Genomic DNA, 13352 nt, shown 5'->3' with positions numbered 1-13352 from the left:
GCTTCTTCTTCTTCTTCTTTTTGATCTGCTGTTATACCATAAGATAATAACAATGCTTCAAAATACGTGACATGGAGTAGGATTTGTTGAGAGTGTGATTGAAAGCCTCTCTGGGGCGTCAAAGTGCTTGAGTTTTTGAAATGTGATCGGGAAGTAGTAGTATGCATCAAGTTGGCGCTAGGTCAAAGCAGCATATACCGGATGTTTAAAAAAAGAAAAGAACGAAAAACTCCCCCCTCAATCTGCCCGTCTCCGAAAGCCATTCGGAGAATTGGAATCTTTTCAGTGTTCCTTCCCACTTGTTCGCCCGGGCTAAAACGCACCATTCCCTTTTGTTGCGTTTGATTCAATTGAATAGGGGGAGGGGGGGGGGGAGAATTGCATTCAATTCAATTGTGAGCCGTTGCTTTTGTTTTGCCCTTGTTTTATTTCGAAAGTCCCCGGAAGCGGTGAACTGGCATTTCTTGAAGCGTCTCCCTGTGCGCATGAGAATGCGGAGCAGCTGAGAGCGCCGGGTCTAACCCGTCTAAAAATAAGCGTGGCGTTTTCCTCTCTCTCTCAGCACCCATCAGCAAATCATCTTCTCATTTTCTCACTTTGTCACTTTCATTCCTCCTTCTTCTAAGCTCTTTTCTTCCTCCTTCTCTTTCCTCTAGGAGGAATGAACGTTTGTCCGTGATCATTTCACTCATCGCGCTCAGGTAAACTTTCAATCGTTGTTTTTCTCCACACATTTCGAGCGTCAACTCAATTTGTCTTGGGTGTATTTTGGGGACTGTTTGACGTGACGACGTCATTTTCGGGACGCCCTCCTGCGGGCTTCGAAAAGGAGAGAGTGAGAGAGAGAGAAAGAGAGTGAGTGAGAGTGAGTGAGAGAGAGAGAAGAGCCCTCAAATAATTCATACGAGTCAAATGTTATCCCTCGAGAGCCACACTCCGAATTGAAAAGTCTAAAGACGTGTGCCTTTTTTCCCCTTCTTTTTTTAGAGTGAGTTTCATCACTTTTAAAGTCGCCTGCGAGGACCGGCCATGGCCTTGTCCTTTTGCGGCAACGACGACAATTCGGAGGGCTACAGCGTGGACGACGGCGTTCTCAACAACGGCTGCTTCGTGGACGCCCTCAACCTGGTGCCCCACGTCTTCCTCCTCTTCATCACCTTCCCCATCCTCTTCATCGGCAAGTCCGGAGCAGGAGTTGTCTTTGGACGAGTGACCTTCCTACATTTTTTTCTTCTTCTTTTTCTTCTTCTTCTTTTTCTTTCTTTTTCTTCTTCTTCTTTTTGTTCTTCTTCTTGTTCTTCTTCTGTCAAAAACCAATCCCAGGATGGGGAAGCCAGAGCTCCAAGGTGCAAATCCACCACAACACGTGGCTCCATTTCCCGGGCCACGACCTGAGGTGGATCCTCACCTTCTCGCTGCTCTTCGTTCACGTCTGCGAGTTTGCCGAGGGCCTGGTGTCCAACAAGTAACGCACCCCCCCCCCCCCCCCCCCCTCCCTCCCTCCCTCCCCTCCTCCCGCCGCTAAGTGATGCCGTCTGGTGTTTGAAGGATGATGGACACCAACCACCTTCACTTGTTCGTGCCCGCCTTCATGGGCTTCGTGGCCGCCACCACCTCCGTCGTCTACTACCACAACATCGAGACCTCCAACTTCCCCAAACTTCTCCTCGGTGAGTTCCGCGCCTCTGCCGTCTCGGCGTCTCGCTCGAGGTAAGTCATCTGAATTGTTGTTGGGAGCTTGGCCGGGTGTGTGCTTGCTCTGGTGCCACCTTAAGTCAAGCGGCGGCAAGAAGAATGCGGCCCGGTTCCCGCTGACCGCCGGCCGGGCCGCTCTCGACAGTGCTGTTCATCTACTGGGTGCTGGCCTTCATCACCAAATGCATCAAGCTGTGGAAGTTCACGGCCTACGAGGTGAGCCCGCTGCAGCTGAGGTTCTGCATCACGGTGCTGCTGGTGGTCCTGTACGGCCTGCTCATGGGCGTGGAAATCAACGTGATCAGGATCAGGGTGCGTTGGGGGCAAAAGCGCCCAAAGCCGGCCGGCCCTTTGCTCCCGGTCTTGGCGGTGTGAGCTTTTGTCCCCTCGTCCCGGCAGAAGTACGTGTTCTTCGCCAACCCCCAGAAGGTGAAGCCGCCCGAAGACTTGCAGGATCTGGGGGTCCGTTTCCTGCAGCCCTTTGTCAACCTGCTCTCAAAGGTATAAAAAGGAGCTAGGGCCGGGGTCAGGGCCGGGGTCAGGGCCGGGGTCAGGGCCGGGGTCAGGGCCGGGGTCAGGGCCGGGGTCAGGGCCGGGGTCAGGGCCGGGGCCAGGGCCGGGGTCAGGGCCGGGGTCAGGGTCGGGCCCAATCCCAATCCCAAACCCAAGCCAAGCTTTGGCGCTCCTTTGCCAGGCTACGTATTGGTGGATGAACCCCCTGATCATGGGTGCTCACAAGAGACCCATCGAGCTGAAGAAAATCGGGAAACTCCCCATCGCCATGCGGGCTTTGACCAACTACTTGCGACTGAAAGACGCCTACGAGGACCAGAGGGTAAGAAGTCAAAAGCACCACGCTGGTTTGAAGGTTTGTCGCGTGCCGCGTACGGCGGCCAACTGTGGTTTCCCGCGCAGACGGCGGAGAACCCGGAGCAGGCGCCGTCCATCTGGCGCTCGGTGTACCGAGCGTTCGGGCGACCAATTCTGCTCAGCAGCACCTTTCGCTACTTGGCCGACGTGCTGGGCTTCGCCGGGCCGCTTTGCATCTTGGGCATTGTCAAGAACTTGACGCTGGATGAAGACAAAGGCTCCACTTCTGTTGAGATTAGGGTGAGTGTGTGCAAACAATTTATCGCAAGACTTTAAAAGAAAACGCACGCACGCACACACGCACACACACACACCCAGACGCACACACACACACACACACACACACACACACACACACACACACACACTCACTCATCAAGGGCTAGCGGCTAGCGCGTAAGCCTTCTGCTTTTTCCAGCTCCGGTGTCAGCGTTTGTAACCGCGACCGCAGCAGAGTCCGGCCGCGCCGGCCGCGCCGGCCGAGCGGACTCTGAGCGGTGGCTCGTTGTCGCGGCTGAGCCGGCGGCAGATGTTCCCCGAGTGACGTGAGAAATTCCTCCCACGCTTTGTTGTGTTTTTGCAGAAGAAGTACTTTGGCGTCCACTTCATGCTCTCCACCGAGCTGCTTCAGAACCCCTCGGTCTTGGCCGTGCTGCTCTTCCTGGCCCTGGTGCTGCAAAGGACCTTCTTGCAGGCTTCCTATTACGTGACCATAGAAACGGGCATTAACCTGAGGGGAGCCCTCTTGGTGAGCCACACAGAGGGCCAGCGCAGCGGGCATTTTGCCTGCCTGGACTGGCGCCACCGCCGGGGCCAGAAAAAAAACAAAGGGGGCAGGTGAATGAAGCCGTTGTATTTCCCTCTCTCGGACCAGGCCATGATTTACAACAAGATCCTGCGTCTGTCCACGTCCACCATGTCCATGGGCGAGATGACGCTGGGCCAGATCAACAACCTGGTCGCCATCGAAACCAACCAGCTCATGTGGTTCCTCTTCCTTTGTCCCAACCTTTGGGCCATGCCCGTGCAGGTAGCCATCTCCATCTATCCGGGCACGAAAAGCCAAGCCGCGCCGGCGCCGACGCGGAAAGTCTGCCCGAGTCGGGCCCACGACCATGACGCTGTTGTATTATTGGAAAGCCTGTGGGGGTTTTGGTTTTCATGGTATTTCTCCCTAACCCGGGGGCGGGCAAACAATTCCACAAAGGGCCAGACTTTTGTGGGAGTGTTTGCCTCACCCCGGTGGGCTCTGAAAACCCCCGAGAAAAGGCCAACCTTTGTCTTCTGGGCCCCGGCCCCAGATTGTGGTGGGAGTGGTTCTCCTCTACGGCCTGCTGGGCTGCAGCGCGCTAGTGGGAGCTTCTGTCATCGTTCTCCTGGCTCCGGTCCAGTACCTCATTGCCACCAAGTTGGCCGACATGCAGAAGAGCACCCTGGTGAGCCGCGCCTACCGAGACAAAAGGCCAGCCTGGCTTTTAGCACTGGACGGTGACCCGACCCCCATCGGTGACCGGCAGGAGCACTCCACCGATCGCTTAAAGAAGACCTCGGAGATCCTGAAGGGCATCAAGCTGCTGAAGCTTTACGCCTGGGAGAACATCTTCTGCCACAGCGTGGAGGACACGCGAGCCAAAGAACTGGACAGCCTCAAGACCTTTGCCTTCTACACTTCCATGTCCAGTGAGTGTCTCGTGGTCGGTGCCTCCATCCTCCCTCCACGTTGATCACCTTCTGTCCTCGCGCAGTCTTCATGAACGCCGCCATTCCCATCGCCGCCGTCCTGGTGGTAAGACGGCGTCCGAGCGACCGGCAGCAAATGGGCTCGTATCGGGCCACCCGCTGGCTCCGAGACATTTCTTAGCGTCCGTGACCTCGGGGGACCCGCGTCCTAAGGCCTCGCCCGCCTCCTCGCAGACCTTCGTCATGCATAACTTCATGACGCACGCCGAGTTGAGCCCCGCCAAGGCCTTTGCCACGCTGGCGCTCTTCAACATCCTGGTCACGCCCCTCTTCCTGCTCTCCACCGTGGTCAGATTCGCCGTCAAGGCGCTCGTCAGGTGAGTCCGCCTCCCCGGCGGGACGGAAAACCACCGCCCCGCCCCGTCCAATATGGATGAGGTGGCGGGCGCGCGTTCTAGTGTCCAGAAGCTGGGCGAGTTCCTCCAGAGCGACCAGATCGGAGACGACGGCTGGAGGAACGGAGACGCGCCGCTAGCCCCGGATCTGACCGAGACGCGTCCCGGAGCGGTGGGTCCGTGGACGCCTGCCCCGCCCGTCCTTTCCTTCTCTCAACTGCCGTCTTTCTGTCCGCCGACTGGCCCAAAAAAGACCAAAGCCGTCAGCAGGAAGCAGCCCCGACGCTACCAGATGGACGCCTACGAGCAGCCGTCCAGGCGCCAGACCAGACCCAGCGAGACGGAAGACGTGGCCGTCAAGGTTAGTCGTTGGCCGTCGCGTGCCACGTGGACGCCGCACTGCCGGCGGGCAGCTGTCTTCCGTCACGTCCGGCGTTCTCACCGAGCCGGCCGGGGATTCACACGGGAAGGTCTTGCCCCGAAAGGGGCCTCGCTTAAGGCCACGTTTCCTGCCGCGTCCCCGCGGGGCCACCGCCCCCTCGTCGGAGCCGTGCGGCTCGGGGAATGGGTCGGGACTACTCGCTCGACCTCGGCGGGTCGGGGTTTCCGAGCCGGTGGGCTATTCGCCGGCGGGCCCCGCTCTCATTTCCTGTTCTCCCTGGCCTTTGACACCGGCGGAGCTATGTTCCTCTCGTGCGACGCTCCCGTTGATGTTTAGCTTTTCTCCCAACCGCCCTGCCCCCTCCCCGACTCCTTTTGGACGGCAACGGCGGGGGCGGGAGTCCAGTCACGTACGCGTGAGCTACGCAGAATAATTAGCCCTCCAATCTTATGGCACAAAAAAGAATCCAAAGCCAGGAGAGGAATACGGCCACCGGGGAGCGGGAGACGTGCCGGATTCTCGCCCAGGCGGCAACTGACTCTGCTTTGGGTCAGGATTTCGCGGGTGCTTGGCGGGTGGAGGAGCTAGTCCCCCCCCCAACCCCCCAAAAAAAAACAAGCGCCTCCAATGCCCCCGGAGAGCAATTGATTTCCGGTGTTCAGGTGAGCGACGGAAGCTTCACCTGGGGAAGCCACCTGTCCTTGCTGACGGATATCAACATCCGCATCCCCACGGGTAAGCGGTGGACCCCCGGCGCGCCCCGGAAGCGGGGGCCCGGCGGGGGCCGCTAACGTGTGCCGTTTTGCGCCCTCAGGACAACTGACCATGATCGTAGGCCAGGTGGGCTGCGGCAAGTCGTCGCTCCTGCTCGCCATGCTCGGCGAGATGCAGACCATCAGCGGCCGAATCCACTGGAGCAAGTAAGGCATCTGGCCGGCCGGCCTGAAATGCGGGGCCACGGATGGCCAGAGACTCAACTGACGCTTGACAAATTGGCTGGAGGCGTTGTGCGCACCATCCAGGCCTTGGCCCCCAATCCTCCCTTTAGTGGCTTTTCGGGCAAAGCTTTGTCGTGGCACCGACCGCTTCTGACCCGTTGCGCTGTTTTTCCACATGGCCGACGCTCGCCCTAACCCAGCAAGAACCGCTACTCCGTGGCGTACGCCACCCAAAAATCGTGGCTGCTCAACGCCACCGTGGAAGACAACATCACCTTCGGGAGCCCCTTCAACAAGCAGAGGTGAGCTTGGCCGGTCAGAGGGAACCCCAAAAAATAGTCAACCTTCGCTAATGCTTTCCGGCCGGCTCTGTCTGGCGTGGCAGGTACAAGGCGGTGATCGACGCCTGCTCTCTCCAATTGGATATCGATCTGCTTCCCTTCGGGGACCAGACGGAGATCGGCGAGAGAGTAGGTACCCCACGCCCAACACCCCCCCCCCTCCCCCCACCTGGTGGACTCGATCTTACGTGGCGCCTCCCCCGGACAGGGCATCAACCTGAGCGGCGGGCAGCGTCAGAGGATCTGCGTGGCTCGAGCGCTCTACCAGAACACCAACGTGGTCTTCCTGGTCAGCACAAACAAACTCTGTTCCTCCGCGTCACCCCCCTTAGATGAATTCCAGGCGTCTGGCAGGAAGCCACGCCATTTTCCCCACCGGGCGCCGTGTTTATCCCGTCGCCACGGGCGACGCCCTCTCGGCCGCCTCCAATTTCGGTCCGCACGAGGACACTCTGTCGGTGGGATCAAAAGGGCGCTGACGACGGTCCGACGGGAGCCGTGCGATGGGGCCCGTTTGGGAAAGGCTAACCCCAAGCCACGTGATCCCTCCGATGGCCAGAACGGGCGCAACGGTCAATGGGTGTGGGGACGTTCGGCCGTTTTAGCGTACCTCTCTCTCTAGCAGACGCGACGTTTGGCCGAGTCGGCGTATTTCTCTGCCCGACGCCACGTTCGGCCCTTTGAGCCTATCTGTAGCTGTGGTGACTTGCGTCCCTTTAGGACGACCCCTTCTCGGCCCTGGACATCCACCTGAGCGACCACCTGATGCAGGACGGCATCCTCAAGTTCCTGCAGGACGACAAGAGAACGGTGGTTCTCGTGACGCACAAGTTGCAGTACCTCATCCACGCCGACTGGGTGAGAAGCCGGATGTACTTGTTTGGGGGGGGCTCCCTGTTAAAAATCCATCGGTGCGCCTCAGATTATCGCCATGAAGGACGGATCGGTACTGAGAGAAGGAACTCTGAAAGACATTCAGACGCACGACGTGGAGCTCTACGACCACTGGAAGACGCTCATGAACCGGCAAGATCAGGAGTTGGAGAAGGTTGTTTGCCGCGGCTTTGTCTGTCTTTGCTTTTGTTGTTGTTGTTGTCGTCGTCGTGGCTTGGACCGAGCGCTTTCCTCCACGCAGGACATCGAGCAGGACAGCCAAACCACGCTGGAGAGGAAGACACTCCGCCGAGCGTTCTATCCCAGAGAAGCCAAAAACCAGGTGGACGATGAAGACGAAGGTAGGCGGCTGGCACTTTTGCCGCCATGCCTTGGCCTCAAAGTATACTGATCTTTTCAGAGGAGGAAGAGGAGGAGGAGGACGAGGACAACCTGTCCACCACTACCAACCAAGGTAGAAGATCCAAGGTCCCGTGGAAGGTGAGCCGCTCTGGGCCCTACGGCACCGTGGCGGCACCGTGGCGGCACCGTGGCGGCGCCGTCCTCCGTTCACGGCCCTCCCGACGTCTTCTCAGGTCTGCTGGTGCTACCTATCCTCTGGTGGCTTCTTCATGGTCTTCCTCATGATGTCCTGTAAGCTCCTCAAGCACTCGGTCATCGTGGCCATCGACTACTGGCTGGCCATCTGGACCTCCGACCACAGCAACGCCACCATGGTCAGGGCACCCAACGGAACGTGCCAGGTCCAGCCGGCGATCAGCAGCTACGCTCTGGACAAGGTCTTCCTTATCAATTCGGGGGTCGGGGGCGGGGTCGTATCGCATTCCGCTCTGGAGTGTTTGCAAGTGTTGGCTGGGGAAAAACGAAGCCTAACCCCGTGCCCGCCCCGTGTCTGCCCCGTGTCTGCCCCGTGCAGGACTTCTTCAATCTGATGGTGTTTGTCGGCCTGTGCGCGGCCGGCATCACGCTGTGCCTCATCACATCGCTGACCGTGGAGTTCTTGGGGCTCTCGGCGGCCACCAACCTCCACCACAACCTGCTCAACAAGATTATCCACGCTCCACTCAGGTAATGGGCGCCTCCCCCCCCCGTCTGTCGGGAAGGCGCGGGCTTCTCCCCGGCCCAAATGCGACGCCGGCCGTCCTTCTTCCTCAGATTCTTTGACATCACACCGCTGGGCCAGATCCTCAACAGGTTCTCGGCGGACACAAACATCATCGACCAGGTCGGGCGGCGCGTCCTTCGCCGTTCTTCCGCCGAGCCCCCGCTCTGCTCTGTTTCTCCGCACGGCTGGCCCACGTGCGTCGGTGGGTGGGTCGGTCTCCAGATCCGTGCTCCTTTTCCGCCCGCAGCATATTCCTCCCACTCTGGAGTCCCTGACGCGATCCACCTTGCTCTGCTTGTCCGCCATCGGGGTCATTTCCGTCATCACCCCCTACTTCATCGTGGCTCTGGTGCCCCTGGCCGTGGCCTTCTACTTCATCCAGAAATACTTCCGAGTGGCCTCCAAGTGAGTTCCCGGGCCGCCGAGCCCAGCTCCTCCCTCCCTTCCCTCCCTCCCTCCCTCCCCCGCGGCGGGCGTGGGGCCGGTTCTTCTCGGGCTCCTGTCGCCGCAGGGACCTCCAGGACCTGGACGACTCCACGCAACTCCCTCTGCTGTGTCACTTCTCCGAAACGGCCGAAGGCCTCACCACCATCCGAGCCTTTAGGTACGGCGCCTGGGCGTGCCCCGCTTCCTCCCCAAGCACGGACAGAGATGTTCAGTGGTGTTCTTTTCCCCCTCGTCGGAGTCGAGGCTAACCCCGAGCTCTTTTTGCTTCAGACACGAGGCCCGCTTCAAGCAGCGCATGCTGGAGCTGACGGACACCAACAACACGGCCTATTTGTTCCTCTCGGCCGCCAACCGCTGGCTGGAGGTCCGCACGGTGAGACGCCGCCGGGGGTCGGGGGTCAGCCGCTCTCATGCCCTCAGTCGCGCCAGCCAGACTCCGCCCCGCGTCCGATCGGCGGCAGGCGGGCGGGCGGCGGGCGGCCTCGGTCGATTGGCCGTCAGCCCTCGGGCTTCCGACGGATCGGACGTCGGCCCCCGCCGGACAAATTTGGGGCGGAGAAATCGGGCTTATCCGACGCAAAAGTCAACCCCTTCTGGCCTTTTGGATTTTTCCCCAAGCGGCCCCGTGGACGGCCAGCCGCGAGACGGAGCCCGGTCGGCCCCACGCGGCGTTCTCTACTTTCTGTATTGTTTTTGTCTGGTCCAGGACTATCTGGGCGCCGTGGTGGTGCTGGCCGCCGCCGGGGCGTCCATTTGGGGTTTAGATTGCGGTAAGCCGTCCGGAGGAATGGTCGGCCTGGCCCTCACCTACGCGCTCACGGTCAGTCGCCGCCGCCTCCGCCTCGTCTCGCGGTAAAAGTCTCCGAGAGACACGTGGACGTATTGCGCAGGTCACCAACTACTTGAACTGGGTGGTGAGGAATTTGGCGGACTTGGAGGTGCAGATGGCGGCGGTGAAAAAAGTCAACAGCTTCCTGAGTACCGAGTCGGAGAACTACGAGGGATCCATGGGTAACTTGTCGGACTTGTCCAGACTGTGGCCATCGGGGGAATCCGGAAGGAGAGCTTTTTTTTAATTTTTTCATTTTTTTTTTCTCCTCCTCCTCAGATTCCTCTCAGGTGCCGGAGACGTGGCCAAAGGACGGAGAGATCAAGATCCAGGACTTGTGCGTGCGCTACGACCCCACGCTCAAGGCCGTGCTCAAGCACGTCAACGCTTTCATCCGCCCGGGTCAGAAGGTAAAGAGATCAAGAAAGAGCCAAAGGTTCTCCTTGAGACAGACTACAGTTGCACGCACAATTGACATCTTGCCGTGGCCACGCTTGACCGCCCTCGCCGTGGCCACGCTTGACCGCCCTCGCCGTGGCCACGCTTGACCGCCCTCGCCGTGGCCACGCCTAACCTCGCCCTCGCCAGGTGGGAATCTGCGGCCGAACGGGAAGCGGCAAGTCCTCGCTGTCTTTGGCCTTCTTCAACATGGTGGACGTATTTGAAGGTGAGAGGCGGGCCACTTCTGCTGCTGACTTAAAAAGAAAGAATCCATCTTTGCTTCGTGTCTTGTTTATGTCTGCTTAAAACAAGTCGTTGGCAACGTTTTAAACCTTCCTTTTTTGGGAAAAAGTGCCGTGCCGGCACGGAGGTTGTTGACACGACCGAGCCGTACGAGAGGATTTGATGACCACGCGTGGAGACGCGGAAACTTCTTTATGTATGCGAGACGGCAACCGGTGTAATTATTGATGAACCTATCACACTGTCATCCCACGGCTTATTTTAACATTGGCGATGACACCGTGGAACGACTCCTCGGCGCACACAATCTTTTTTTTCTTCTTCTCCTTTCCATTTCCATTTTATGTCCGTCGACTTGAATTCACTCGACTCAAAGAAAAGAAAAACAGGAGGGGCGAATGACCCAATGTTTTTTCTCCCCCCCCACCCCTAGGAAAGATCGTCATTGACGGTATCGACATCTGCAAACTTCCCCTCCAGACGCTGAGGTCTCGCTTGTCCATCATCCTGCAGGACCCCATCTTGTTTAGCGGCTCCATAAGGTAGATGTGCAAGCGCCTGCGCACACGCACACACGCACGCACGCTTCCTGTTTACGTTCCAATCCGGTCACTTGGTCTAAATGTTCGTCTTTTTGAGGTTAGGGTCAGGGGGTTCTTCCGCTAAATCTCTTTGGGGTAAGGGTCGGGGAGGGGGTTCTTCCGATAAATCTCCACGGGGCCGAATTAGCAAAATGTCCTTTGCTGGCGCAAGTATCTTCAGTCCTTTTCATATGCGGAGATGAGCACTTTACCTGCAAATCCTCCGCTTGAGCCTTTCTCTTAACGGCCAAGAGTAACTAAATCGGACACCTAGGCCGCAAAAGGCAACTGGGGCTGAAGAGTGGAGCCTCGTGCAAGTCTGCTCCGCTCCCAAGTGCATCCAGCTGAGTTCCCAGGGCCTCGTCTAACTCCCCCCCCCGACAAAAGTTTTTGTGGCGGCATTTTTTTTCTTTTTTTTCTTTTTTTTTTCCCGCCGTGCACAAACGGTCGAGCCTTTGGCGCCCGGGGGACCGTCCTCCCCTCGTGACGGCACCTCCCGCAGGTTCAATCTGGATCCGGAGCGGACTTGCAACGACGAGCGCCTGTGGGAGGCCCTGGAGATCGCTCAGCTGAAGAACATGGTCAAGGCGCTGCCGGGGGGACTCGGTGGGTACGCCGGCGGGCCGTACGGGGCCGCGTGCCCGCTCCGGGGCCCGCGTCCAGGCTTTCTGATTGGCGCGCGCAGACGCGGCGGTGACGGAGGGCGGCGAGAACTTCAGCGTGGGTCAGCGGCAGCTCTTCTGTTTGGCTCGGGCCTTTGTTCGGAAGAGCAGCATCCTCATCATGGACGAGGCCACCGCCTCCATTGACATGGCCACGGTGAGTGTTTTAACCTTCCCTCTGCCCTCACTTTGACCGCTGGTGCGTGGTTTTGAAGGCATTAGTGGAACGGAACAAAAACTCGTGCATAAAATCAAAGCGCTCACAAGGGGGGGGTGCAACGTGAATTGTCTTTGATTTATTTTTTCTCTTTTTTTTAATTTTTTTTTTTTTTTTTAGGAGAACATCTTGCAGAAAGTCGTCATGACGGCATTTGCGGACCGGACGGTTGTCACCATCGCGGTAAGTCCTCTTTGTCCCTGTTGCGCTAGGCTTCCGCTTGGGCTTCCGCTCGGGCTTCCGCTCGGGCTTCCGCTCGGGCTTCCGCTTGGGCTTCCGCTTTTCTTCTCATCTGGACTCAAAAACCATAGCGGTCCATGGGCAAAAGGACTTGTTTTCCCCTCACGACTCTTTCCTGTCCTTTCTGCTTCTGTTTGGTCGCTTCCCGTCCCGCGCCACCCTGTATTTTCCGGGCCACCGTCCTCAGCACCGCGTCTCTTCCATCCTGGAGGCCGGGCAGGTGTTGGTCTTTTCCTCTGGGATTTTGGTGGAGTGTGACTCGGGTCCCAACCTGCTAGCACAGGAGGAGAGCCTCTTCGGCGTGCTAGTGCGGACCCACAAATAGAACCGGATCGCCTCGACCCGGCCGCCGTCTCGTCTCCTTTCCGACTTTCTCGTTCTTCTGACGGGCGGTCGAGTCCGGGCCGGAGGTCCGGTTCCGCCGTAGACGACCCGGTTGGTACCGTAGCAAAGAGAAAAAAAAAAGAAAAAAAAAGCGCCACCCAAGGAAAACAAACGTCCGTGTGCCGTGGCCCGACCACTTCCTGATCCCGCGTTTGTCCTGTCACCCCCTCAGCACCGCGTCCACACCATCCTCACGGCCGACCTGGTCATCGTCATGAAGCGCGGAACCATCCTGGAATACGACAAGCCCGAGACGCTCATGGAGCGGGAGGACGGCATCTTCGCCTCCTTCGTCAAGGCCGACATGTAGGCTGACGCGCACCGTCGCCATGGCGGCGGAAGCGGCGACAGGAAAGAACATTGTCCCCCTCCCCGGCAATGTCAGTCAAGGGTTATGCCACAATACCACTCGGGGTGCAAAAATGGCCTTCCACGGTCAAAAGCGTGTCTTTTCTAATCCCGGCGCCGACTCCGCAGGTGTGAAAATTGATTTTGGGAAATGGATCATTTTCATCTGCCTGGATCATGACGCGCACTCGTGACAACTGATTAAGAGAGCTAAAAGAAAAGTGCATTAAAGGACTTTTGTAATCTTTCAATGTCCATGTCTGTTGCTTATAGTACTTCCATCTGATGTGACTGGGTAGACTAGTGATGTGAGTGGGCACTAATCGCCACTCCCCCCCTACCACCACCAGGCAACCGCAGGTTCAAATCTCGCTCCCACCGGTGCACCCTCGGCAGGACGCGTACAGTGGCTACAAGCCTTCGTCTGGATGGGATTTGTACCCGCGATGAACTCGTCTAAATGTCCATCTGGCAATGGACAAGTGAATTAAGAAACGGAACACAATGTTTCAATTGAGCTAAATTCTAGACAATAGCTGGTTTTCAAGTATTTTTTGAACGACCTGACTCGGTGTTGCTGAGCAGCGCCCTCTGACGGCTCGATAGAACATCTGGAGGAGCTTCCACGCACTTGAACGGCATTCTCTGCGCGTGCATTCT

The 13352-nt window shown here is 58.3% G+C and overlaps 1 protein-coding gene across 3 annotated transcripts; it reads left to right on the top strand.

Moving 5' to 3' along the window:
* The first annotated feature begins 472 nt into the window (after nucleotides 1-472).
* abcc9 (ATP-binding cassette, sub-family C (CFTR/MRP), member 9) lies at nucleotides 473-12943 on the top strand. Of its 3 annotated transcripts, XR_013324609.1 has the most exons (41): nucleotides 473-701; nucleotides 988-1177; nucleotides 1324-1465; nucleotides 1549-1670; nucleotides 1841-2007; nucleotides 2095-2196; nucleotides 2390-2530; nucleotides 2611-2805; nucleotides 3149-3313; nucleotides 3440-3595; nucleotides 3867-4001; nucleotides 4083-4245; nucleotides 4311-4351; nucleotides 4480-4622; nucleotides 4704-4812; nucleotides 4894-5001; nucleotides 5685-5757; nucleotides 5837-5942; nucleotides 6161-6262; nucleotides 6346-6430; nucleotides 6510-6590; nucleotides 7022-7159; nucleotides 7224-7349; nucleotides 7437-7536; nucleotides 7596-7675; nucleotides 7771-7974; nucleotides 8112-8263; nucleotides 8351-8420; nucleotides 8548-8705; nucleotides 8812-8904; nucleotides 9018-9120; nucleotides 9454-9567; nucleotides 9638-9758; nucleotides 9856-9986; nucleotides 10165-10243; nucleotides 10694-10802; nucleotides 11344-11447; nucleotides 11527-11660; nucleotides 11841-11903; nucleotides 12148-12395; nucleotides 12517-12663. XR_013324609.1 is itself a non-coding variant. In XM_077709387.1 (40 exons), exons 2-40 carry the CDS (start codon nucleotides 1030-1032, stop codon nucleotides 12652-12654), a joined length of 4701 nt encoding a protein of 1566 aa, XP_077565513.1. In that variant the 5' UTR covers nucleotides 473-701; nucleotides 988-1029; the 3' UTR covers nucleotides 12655-12943. The 3 variants fall into 3 exon arrangements, 2 of the variants coding, with proteins under 2 accessions (XP_077565513.1, XP_077565514.1); XM_077709387.1 differs by lacking the exon at nucleotides 12148-12395 and having other exon boundaries at nucleotides 12517-12943; XM_077709388.1 differs by lacking the exons at nucleotides 5685-5757; nucleotides 5837-5942; nucleotides 6161-6262; ... (1 more) ...; nucleotides 6510-6590; nucleotides 12148-12395 and having other exon boundaries at nucleotides 12517-12943.
* Nucleotides 12944-13352: the final 409 nt, after the last annotated feature.

Source organism: Stigmatopora nigra, chromosome 23 (assembly GCF_051989575.1).
Source record: "Stigmatopora nigra isolate UIUO_SnigA chromosome 23, RoL_Snig_1.1, whole genome shotgun sequence".
NCBI classification, from domain to species: domain Eukaryota; kingdom Metazoa; phylum Chordata; class Actinopteri; order Syngnathiformes; family Syngnathidae; genus Stigmatopora; species Stigmatopora nigra.
The sequence above is the reverse complement of the archived record's forward strand: the minus strand, read 5'-3'. Positions and strand labels throughout refer to the sequence as shown.